At 44.8% G+C, this 11,104-nt stretch overlaps 1 protein-coding gene across 2 annotated transcripts; it reads right to left on the bottom strand.

Moving 5' to 3' along the window:
* Positions 1-2,559: 2,559 nt before the first annotated feature.
* On the bottom strand, positions 2,560-10,880 carry LOC130339661 (protein kinase C theta type-like). Of its 2 annotated transcripts, XM_056554041.1 has the most exons (3): positions 9,838-10,879; positions 3,766-4,528; positions 2,560-3,602 (listed from the first exon to the last, which is right to left on the bottom strand). In XM_056554041.1, the coding sequence occupies exons 1-3, from the start codon at positions 10,735-10,737 to the stop codon at positions 3,586-3,588; spliced, it is 1,680 nt and encodes a 559-aa protein (XP_056410016.1). In that variant the 5' UTR covers positions 10,738-10,879; the 3' UTR covers positions 2,560-3,585. The 2 variants fall into 2 exon arrangements, with proteins under 2 accessions (XP_056410016.1, XP_056410015.1); XM_056554040.1 differs by having other exon boundaries at positions 2,560-4,528; positions 9,838-10,880.
* Positions 10,881-11,104: the final 224 nt, after the last annotated feature.

The raw sequence follows: 11,104 nt of genomic DNA, 5'->3' as shown, positions 1-11,104 counted from the left end.
TCTGTCCATTTTATGAACTATCCTGAACAGCATATGTTTGCTATGGGGATTTCCTTTTACCCTGGACAGTTCCTAAAATGGACAGAGATGTCAGCAGAGAGCACTGTGCTCGTGATATCAGCAGACAGCTCTGTGTTTCAAACAGAAAATAATTTCCACTGTAGTATTCAGCAGCTAATAAGTACAGGAAGGATTAAGATTTTTTAATAGAAGTAATTTACAAATCTGTTTAACTTTTTGGCACCAGTTGATTTAAAAAAAAAAAAAGGTTTTCACCGGAGTACCCCTTTAAATACGCTGGCAATGCGATACGTGTGACTCTACCCTACTCTAAAGAGGTAGTCTTCCTACAACACTTATGTTACTTTCACACGAGTGGACCCACAGCGTATTTTACGCTGCAGATCTGCTGCTGAAGGACCACTGCATGGTTTCTTTCTTTACATGTGCCTGCTTGGAGCAGACACACTGCGATGTGCGAGTTGCTGCGCATGCGAGGTGTACTGGCACACATCGCGGCCGCTCCCCCTGCTCCATGAGCTAGGCCGAGAGCTGCAGCAATTTGCGAGTATACTGTGCACGCGTGCTGCGACTCGCACATCGCAGTGTGTCTGCTCGTAATGGCATATTGCCGCTCCAAGCAGGCACATGTAAAGCCACCATGCAGGGGTCCTTCAGCGGCGGATCTGCAGCGTAAAATACGCTGTGGGTCCGCTTGTGTGAATGTATCCTTATACAGGATGGAGCAGAAGTTTATAATCACAGGGGTCTAATTGTTGCCCCCTCCTGCCTCTCAAAAATGGGGTGCTGAATCTCCCATAGGAAAAGATTGTATATCTTTGGCAACAGGGCCGGCTCTCCCTATAGGCAAAATATAAAGCCGCCTAGAGCGCCCTCTTAACAGGGGGCGCCGATCTGCCAGCCGCAAGAAAGTTAGACAATCAGCATCCAAACCACTTGCTCAGCCAATAAAATGAGGAGGAGGTTTGTTACAGTGTGTCTCCACAGTAGTAAACTAATTACATGAGGAGGAGGTTTGTTACATTGTGGCACCCCAGCAGTAAGTTGCAGCAGGCCAATGGGCGGAGTCAAGGGCGGCAAAATTAGCTTTTGCCTAGGGTGACAAAAATCCTTGCACCAGCCCTGTTTGGCAGCATGTCCAATCTGTGACTGTAGTGACAGTGTATACTTGCTACCACCGCTCCAATACGAGAGACCATTCTTAAAGGGGTACTCCGGTGGAAAACAGTATTTTTTTTAATAACTGATGCCAGAAAGTTAAACAGATTTGTAAATTACTTCTATTTAAAAATCTTTATCCTTCCAGAACTTATTAGCTGCTTTATACTACAGAGGAAGTTCTTTTCTTTTTGAATTTCCTTTCTGTCTGAGCACAGTGCTCTCTGCTGACACCTCTGTCCACGTCAGGAACTGCTATAGGAATTTTGTTCCTGCTCTGGACAGTTCCTGAAATGGACAGAGGTGTCAGTAGAGAGGACCGTAGACAGTAAAAAAAAAAAAAAAAGGAATCCAAAAAGAAATGAACTTTCTCTGTAGTACACAGCAGCTAAGTACTGGAAGGATTTAGATTTTTAAATAAAAGTAATTTACAAATCTCACATAGGAGATAGTGCGGCACTGCGTGAGTGTGCTGGATTTGGAATAGCAGGTGGGAGTTGGTGTAGCTGTAATGCCTCAGGTGGTGCTCAGATAATGCAAGCAAAGTTCATAGTATCCGTGAAAAGAAATGAAGATATCGGCACTCACCAGTGTGGCTGCAGGGTCTTCTTTATTGAGACGTACTCACATGCGGGGTACTCCCCTCTCTTCTGTACCCCGCATGTGAGTATGTCTCAATAAAGAAGACCCTGCAGCCACACTGGTGAGTGCTGATATCTTAATTTCTCTTCACGGATACTAATTTACAAATCTGTTTATCTTTCTGGCACCAATTGATTAAAAAATATTTTTTCCATCGAGTACTCCTTAAAGATATCATTTTGCCATTACACTTATAGAAAGATTCACTTTTCAGGAGTGTGTGAAAGCTGGGTGACAGCCTCTGAGGTTGGTACGGTAATGGGCGCCATGTTGGTTGTCATCCTGCTTGTCCCGTAGACTATTCCTATGGGATCTGTCCATGTGGACACCTCTACCAGGAATTTCCCTTCTTCACGAATGTTGCTCTGATGCTCTTCTGGTGTGGATGTTCTCATAACAGGAGCGTCCATAAAGCGTCTATAGAGATCTATTACTCCATGAAGCATCCTCCACTGTGTGCTCATTCTAGGCAATCCTCCATGACCTAAATATACCCCAGCTCTGACTTGCACTGATACATTGTAACAAACCCTCACTTGTTATATTACCATAAAAGTTGTTGCTGCGTTTAGAAAACCAATCTTACAAACGATCTATTAGGGGATTAAAGATGGGTAATAGATGGGGGTCCCTCATTCAGGATCCTCCATATATAAGTCAGAATGGAGAGAGGCTACTAGCAGCGTCAATAGGACATTTATTAGATTGACATCCAGTGGAAATAAAGACAAGTACAACCATGTAGAGGGTAAAAAAAAGAGTTTATTTATAGGGATGGGGGGGGGGGGACAATAATAAACAAGATACACATATATAATAGTATAATATAATAGTAAGTTAGTGGTCTGTTGTACTGAACCGTGCTCGGCCGTGTTGATCCAGAGGAAGGCGAAAACCCCCTGTAAGGAAAGAGCCAATTGTCCTTATTACCAGGGGGGAAAATTCCTTCCCGACCCCAAATATGGCGGTCAGAATAAATCCCAGGATCAAAGGCTGGAACCAAACCAGAGTGATAGAAAGGGGGGGGGGGGGGGGGTAAATTAATTTAAATTATAAATATTTTTTTGTTATACATGTTTCTAATAGTCTATTGGTAAGTCTAGTAGTCTAATTTTAATGTTTGGGTCAAATACATTTTTAAGATAAAAAAATATATAAATATATATTTATTTATTAATTTTTTAGAATTAGTTGTGTTACTAAGAGGGTAATTTTATGTTATTATGCTAAACCTATTTACGGCTATATTGATCCAGAGGAAGGCGAAAACCCCCTGTGAGGAATGAGCCAATTGTCCTAAAATCAGGGGGAAAAATTCCTTCCCGACCCCAAATATGGCGATCAGAATAAATCCCTGGATCGAGCCGATATGTCCCCTATCTGTGGTCTGTGTCTATGTGTGTGCGCCTATCCCTATCGTGTAGTGTGTGTGGTGAGTGCAGTACTTACCCGGCCTGTGCTTGGATGGGTTCAGGGATAATATCCGCCACTCAGCACCGCAGGATTACAACATGCGGCTATTGTTCCTGAACTTACCAGATGGAATCTAAGCACAGGCCGCTCCTGGGGTTGTAGAGGATCTTCCGGCTGCAGTGATGTCAGATGCCAGCCCCGGAATGGAGGATGCCAGGTAAAGGGCCTGGGGCAGTAACACAATGGCAAAGGTGTGGCATAAAGATGTTCTAGAGCAGCCGAGGTTACAGCAGCAGAGACATGATGCCTGGATCAGGAGGCCGGAGGTTCTGAGCAGTAGGCGCGGTGTCCTCAGAGTCCAGATCCACCTATGGAGAAGTGAAGAACATGTGATGGTAGTTATCCCAAGAGAAGGTTCTTACTGGGCCCAGCTTGGTGACGTATAATTGAATCCGGTCCCATGGTGGGTGTCCTCTGTGTCCTCCGGCCACTGCAGATGGTGATTTTGCAGAACTGTCTCAAATGGCTTACATGGTGGCTTGGCTCTCCTCTCTTCCAGTTCCTCCCAGCGAATGGTGGAAAAGAATGGATGCTTCCGGATGTTTCTGCGCACCCCAGGGCGCTTATCGGGATTCTTGCGCAGAAGTTGACTGATGAGATGTTCAATAGCAGCATCCATCCCGGGTGGAAGTTTTGGCTCCTTTCTGGTGATGGCTTTGAAAACCTTCTGCTTGCTGTGGCCGATGAAAAATGGGAAGCGTCCTGTCGCCATCCTGCACAACACAATCCCAAGGCTCCACCAGTCAACGGCTGTGTAATACTCTTGTCCGAGAAGCACTTCAGGGGCCATGTAGCAGAATGTTCCTGTCACTCCATCGATCTTGCTGGAGGCTGTGACTCCATCTTGTGCCAGGCCCAGGTCAATGATCCGGATGTGGCCTTCTGCATCCAACATGATGTTCTCTGGCTTGAGGTCTCTGTGGACGATGTTCTGTCCATGGAGGAACTGGAGGCCGCATACCATCTCTGCTGCGTAGAACCTTATGTTGTTGATGTCCAGGTAGCAGCAAATCCTGATCAAATCCTCCAGACTGCCGCCGGACAGGTACTCCGTGATGAAGTATGCGCGCTCCAGAGACTGATGTGCAGCATAAAGGTGGCATAGAAATGGACAGTCTCGGGCTGCCAGGAGTATCCGCCGCTCTCTCTTGATGGTTCCCTCGTTGTCCTCTCTTCTGTTGATGATCTTTATGGCCATGTGGGTGTCTCGGCCAGGGACTGATGCCAGGACCACCTGTGGAAAACAAATGGAAGACGCTCATTAGAAGACATCATAAGGTTGATATTGATCAGTGTTTGTCAAGCTCGGTCCTCAACACCCCCAACAAGTCATGTTTTCTGGATTTCCTTTAGTCTTTCACAGGTGATACAATTATGGTCAGTGAATCAGGAATCACCACAGTTATATCACCTGTGGAAGACTAAGGAAATCCTAAAAACATGACCTGTTGGGGGTCTTGAGGACAGCGCTTGATAAACATTGATATGGAGGAGGGGGGGGGGCTGTTTATGGGTGGACTTAGTGATGGGTCAGTTAGATAGCACCCAGGAACCTTAAGCCTAGGAAAACTGCAAGAAAGAGCTATAATAACCTGTAAATCCCCCTTTAGCAACAATCGTCTCTAACAAAGTTTCCTGCAGCTACAAATGCTGTAAGTTTTGTTCACCAATAGGATACCTGGCAGGTTTGGTGGCGGAATCCTGGTGGAATCCAGTCCGCAAGATGACGCCAGCTCTAAAAAGGGCGTTCAGTGCATAGTGGTGATGCCGATGTGATTAAATCAAAAGTAATTTGGCTAATAGTGGAGATACGGTATCAGACCTGCCATTCAGGCGCGCAGAAGCAGTAGATGGAAAAGTTACACGCACGTTCGGACAGCACTTTGAATCATTTATGCACTCTTATGCACAATTGGTTGAGGCTCAATAAGTACAAAAGTGGTAGGTAAACGCAATCTATGAGAATAGAACAGAGGGGAACTTGTGCCAAGTGTAACGAATTGTAATATTAAAAGTGTATTAAAAAGATAAAAAAAAATGAAATGTGAACAAAATTTAGGAAAATGTTGAACAGCTTATCCACCATCTGAAAAGGTAGCGTAAAGGAAAAAAACGAATGGTGTAAAAGCCAAAAACCTGGATCCCTAGTGTGAAAGTGATTCATAGAGGTGGATGAAGAATGGGAATAGAGTGCGGAAATAGTGCTAGGCGAATGTCACTGAATATCAGCCGGTGCATGGTGGTTATGTAGCAGTTGTCGGAGTTGTATGTTGATTGTAAAGCTGGGCTCCAACCTCCACAACTCCCAGATTAGGTACCAAGAGGAACAATGAAAAATGATTAGAAAAATACTATAAAAATAGTCTACTATGTGGTATTGCAGTTTTCCCGGAATTAATGGCTCCAACATGAGAAATAGTCTTAAAAATGGGCAGAAGTCCCTACAATAATGATGGGTCCAGAAAACAAAATAGCATCCTCATCGAGAAAGAGGACAAGAATGGATCATCAGGAGGCATCAATGGGGGTATTTATTAGATAGTTTAAAAACAGGGGAATTCCAGAGGGTTCACTTACTTTATCTCCTAACTCTATGAATGCATTGAACAATGGATAGACATGTCTTTGAGTTGGTTGGGATCAGTGTAGTTCTCATCTTCTGGTCCAAATAGGTTTCTGTAAGATTGTATTGAAACCATAGAAATCCATATATGGATAACTAAAAGAGAAGCATATATATATATTTTTTTTTACTAAGAGCCAGGGAACAGGCTCTTGAATCAACCAAAGTGCAAACGTGTTACACTAAAAAAAGTGCACAAAGGATGTGGTCTATCACAAGCCCTTCTCCTATAGTTCGCCTCCGGATCAAAAGGTACCTGTGAGGTTCCAGGTTCAATATCCCTTTTTGCCGAAGCTATTAAGCAACCACAAATGCTCCCTGCATCCCCCTTGGCGTTAGCAAAGGTATCTGCCCACAGAGCCGATAACAGTTGGTACCCTGCCCATGCAGGAGTACCCGGGGTTTTTGCAGAGAGGTGCAGAACCTAATGGCCACACACACCTCCCCTAGACCGCCAGGAGGAACACTGAGAAGGGCTACCGTATCCTAACAATCTTGTGGACACACAACACGCAAAAAGTGTCACAGTGACAAAAAAGGAAATAAATAAGTGAATGTGTGCAGATATCCTGGCCAAACATACAGCCAGATCTATAGAAATGTCTCTGATGCTAGCCAGAAGGCCGGAAATCAAGAGGTGAGTGCCACAAGGTGAAGAGTTTATGGTGCCAGTGCTTCCACTCAGTGCGCCAATACTCCCAGTGAGTTTCAGCACCTCAGGGTCACCACTCCCCAAGGCACTAAAGTACCTCAGCTCTAGACCCTCTCAGCCTCATGGCAAGACCCTGAGGAAACAGGTCACGTTGGGGCAGCAGTCGAGCTGTTTCCTCAGAACCAGCCCTGGAACGCCCTGGTACACCTGTTCCCTACATGCCTGACCCCTCCATGCAGCACCCATCCCCACCAGCCCAATACCGGAGCTTCGGGTCACCGCCTGAAACTGATAAGAACAGAAACTACACTTGATCTTAGTCAAAAGGCCGAGAAGCGACCTCTACAGCTTCTAGATTAGGTGCCAAGAGGAACAAATAGAAAATGAATAGAAAAATACTATAAAAATAGTCCACTATGTGCAGTTTTCACGGAATTCATGGGTCCAACATGATAAATAGTCTTAAAAATGGGCAGAAGTCCCTACAATAGTGATGGGTCCAGAAAACAAAATATTATCCTTATTGAGAAAGAGGACAAGAATGGATCATCGGGATGCATCAATGGGGGTATTTATTAGATAGTATAAATACAGGGAATTCCAGAGGGTTCACTTACTTTATCTCCTAACTCTATGAATGCATTGAACAATGGATAGACATGTCTTTGAGTTGGTTGGGATCAGTGTAGTTCTCATCTTCTCGTCCAAATAGGTTTCTGTAAGATTGTATTGAAACCATAGAAATCCATGTATGGATAACTAAAAGAGAAGCATTGAAGGGGACAAAATTCAAGGACTTTATTCCACAGAAGACTGGGTGCTTTTCACCTTCTGGTCCTGGTCCGGTCACACACCTGTAGAGTCAGGGTTGCCACCTGACCGACATTCAACCAAGGAAAACAAAGGTAAAATATACATAATAAGCACCATCTGACCCCCAAGTAATGCACAAAAGAAAGAAAATGTGCAAAAAAGAAATACAACACAGCATACAGAGATATAGGGCAAGGAAAAAACAGACTATAATGAATAGAAAACCGTAATCCCATAGGGGGAAACTCTTTTGTTTCACTTTATTATTGGATTTATATTTTGAATCCTATATATATTACATGTGAAGAGATATTATTATTTATTACCTGCGGTATTGGAGGAACAATTTACAGCGATATAATATCAGCACAGAGGAACTTTTCTACATTTACCTTATATTATTGAGTATTCCCGTGCCCATTATAAAGACCTTTGTAGAGGAAGAGCGGTGCAGTTCCCATAGCAACCAGTTTGCTTTTATTTTTCAGAGGCCTTTTTCAATTGGTTGCTATGGGCATCTGCACCTACCAGCAGACCCACCTTACCACAACACTGCATGTATGGATAACAAAAAGAGAAGCATTGAAGGGGACAAAATTCAAGGACTTTATTCCACAGAAGACTGGGTGCTTTTCACATTCTGGTCCTGGTCCGGTCACACACCTGTAGAGTCAGGGGGATACCTCACCTGGTCGCACCATGGATGATGCGTCACTAGGGTTGCCACCTGGCCGGTATTTTGGCCACCTTGACGGTATTTTTATATTAAAAATACCGGCAATACAATGACCAGTATTTATCCAACCAATCCTCCAACTCCCGGAATGTTGCACCATAACCTATACCAGTGTTTCCCAACCAGAGCACCCCCAGCTGTTGAAAAACTACAACTTCTTGCATGGGCATGCTTGGAGTTGTAGTTTTGCAACAGCTGGAGGAACCCCATGGTTGGTAAACACTGACATATACTACTGTACCGTCCAACATGCTGGGAGTTGTAGTTTTCCTTTGGGCGAGCTGCTGAGTTGCAGGCTGTATCAGGGCATGCTGGGAGTTATAGTTAGTAGCTAACTGCAACTCTTGAATTTAATTTAAAAAAAAGAAGCAATCAAAAAGTCACATTGAAATAAAAATGGTCCTGTTAAAAGCTACAGACTGGGGCACAAAAATGAGCCTCATACAGGCCCTTATAAGGAGAAATAAAAAAGTTATAGGGGTCAGAATAGCACAAAATTCCCCCCACATATTTGTATCATGTGATGTCACGCATATATAATTAATCATGCCAATGATCATGGCCGGTATTTATTAATTTTTTTTTTTTTGCAAAAAAGGTGGCAACCCTATGTGTCATATGTGGGCCATATAAAGTAAGTGGTGTGGGGATCCTACAAGTTTTCCTCAGTCCACCCCCAGGAATATCCAGGCCAGTTAGCTCAATTTAACTGGACTACAAAAGGGTTCAACCAAGGAAAACAAAGGTAAAAAAAATATACATAATAAGTACCATCTACCCCCCAAATAATGCATAAAAGAAAGAAAATGTGCAAAAAACAAATACAACACAGCATACAGAGATATAGGGCAAGGAAAAAACCAGACAATAATGAATAGAGAACCGTAATCCCATAGGGGGAAACTCTTTTGTTGCACTTTATTATTGGATATATTTGGAATCCTATATATATTACATGTGAAGATATATTGGGGAAGATTTATCAAAACCTGTGCAGAGGCAAAGTTGCCCATAGCAACCAATCAGCTTACGTCTTACATTCTTAACAAGGCCTCTGAAAAATGAAAGAAGCGATCTGATTGGTTGCTATGGGCAACTGGGCAACTTTCCTTTCCACAGGTCTTGATAAATCTCCCCCATTATTATTTATTACCTGCGGTATTGGAGGAACAATTTACAGCGATATAATATCAGCACATAGGAACTTTTATACATTTACTTTATATTATTGAGTATTCCCGTGTCCATTATAAAGACCTGTGTAGAGGAAGAGCGGTACAGTTCCCATAGCAACCAGTTTGCTTCTTTTATTTTTCAGATTGGTTGCTATGGGCAACTGCACCGCTCATCCTCTGCACAGATCTTAATAAATCCCCCCTATATGTACTGTTTACACACTGCTCCAGAAGACCCCTCTGCACCTTCTCTTCTCCCTGCGTCTGGTTTCCTGCACCCACACCATCTTGGGCATCCCAACTTCCATCTGCCAGGACACAGTACATGGAGGTGCCCCAAGGGATCCGTTCACACCTAATACCAAGTGTAGTCCCTTCAGGGAGTTTTATATGGATGTGCATAACCACCAAAGCCATCAGGGGCATAATATTGTGGGACTACAAGTTCCAGCAGACCCACCTTACCACAACACTGCAACCCACAACAATACAAATGCAGCCTAAAATGGCTGATAACAGAAAACAAGATGGAGATAGAACTTACTTTGCCGAAGTTGCCTCTACCCAGGACTTGGTGGAGGTTGTAGTGGCTGATGGTAAGCCTGGGGTAGGGACCCGATGTTCCTTGGCTGCTCCCAGGTGTTGGCTCCTCATCCTCTGATCCTCCATTCTCGTTGTCTCTCCTCCTCTTGACTCCATCCTCGCCTTCCTCTTCCCTCTTCCTCTTGCCTTCGCTCTTCCTCTTCTCCTCCTTGCCATCTTCTTCATGTTCAGTAGACGCCATCCCAGGTGTTGGTTCCTCATCCTCTGATCCTCCATCGTCCTCTCTCCTCCTCTTGACTCCATCCTCGCCTTCCTCTTCCCTCTTCCTCTTCTCCTCCTTGCCATCTTCTCCATGTCCAGTGGACGCCATCCCAGGTGTTGGCTCTGATCCTCCATCCTCGTCTCCTCTCCTCCACTTGACTCCATCCTCGCCTTCCTCTTCCCTCTTCCTCTTCTCCTCCTTGCCATCTTCTCCATGTCCAGTGGACGCCATCCCAGGTGTTGGCTCCTCATCCTCTGATCCTCCATCGTCCTCTCTCCTCCTCTTGACTCCATCCTCGCCTTCCTCTTCCCTCTTCCTCTTCTCCTCCTTGCCATCTTCTCCATGTCCAGTGGACGCCATCCCAGGTGCTGGCTCCTCATCCTCCGATCCTCTGTCGTCATCTCCTCTCCTTCTTTTGACTCCATCCTTGCCTTCCTCTTCCCTCTTCCTCTTCTCCTCCTCGCCATCTTCTCCATGTCCAGTGGTCGCCATCCCAGGTGTTGGCTCCTCATCCTCTGATCCTCCATCGTCCTCTCTCCTCCTCTTGACTCCATCCTCGCCTTCCTCTTCCCTCTTCCTCTTGCCTTCGCTTTTCCTCTTCTCCTCCTCGCCATCTTCTCCATGTCCAGTGGACGCCATCTCAGCGGTTCTCCTTCAGTCTGTAGACCTCGGTCCAGTCACGTCGGTCGCCAGCAGAGAGTAAACGGCAGTTGGTCGTGTGCAGGTGATGTCATCGGCCATGGGATGCTCTGGTGGCACCTGCCTGTCACTGGCCCTATAGACCTGCTCTGCCATATACAATGTGATGTGGGAATCATGAGGGACATCTAGGGTTGACCTTAGATTGTTTGCTACCCTGTGCAGTTTGATGGACCTTATGATGGACCACAGTGGTCTCCAAAGTATGGACCTCCAGGTGTTGCAAAAATACAACTCACAGGCTTGTTGGGCATTGTAGTTTTGCAATATCTGGAGGTCCACAGTTTTGAAACCAATTGATTTAGGC

This window comes from Hyla sarda, unplaced genomic scaffold, assembly GCF_029499605.1.
Source record: "Hyla sarda isolate aHylSar1 unplaced genomic scaffold, aHylSar1.hap1 scaffold_549, whole genome shotgun sequence".
In the NCBI taxonomy this organism is placed as follows: Eukaryota; Metazoa; Chordata; class Amphibia; order Anura; family Hylidae; genus Hyla; species Hyla sarda.
The sequence above is the reverse complement of the archived record's forward strand: the minus strand, read 5'-3'. Positions and strand labels throughout refer to the sequence as shown.

Excerpts from the sequence above, each read along its gene's own strand:
- LOC130339661 (XM_056554040.1), bottom strand. The coding sequence starts at position 10,737 with ATGGCGTCCACTGGACATGGAGAAGATGGCGAGGAGGAGAAGAGGAAA. Across the intron at positions 4,529-9,837 it reads GTAGAGGCAACTTCGGCAAA|GTGGTCCTGGCATCAGTCCC; the intron begins GTAAGTTCTATC and ends TGTTTTCCACAG.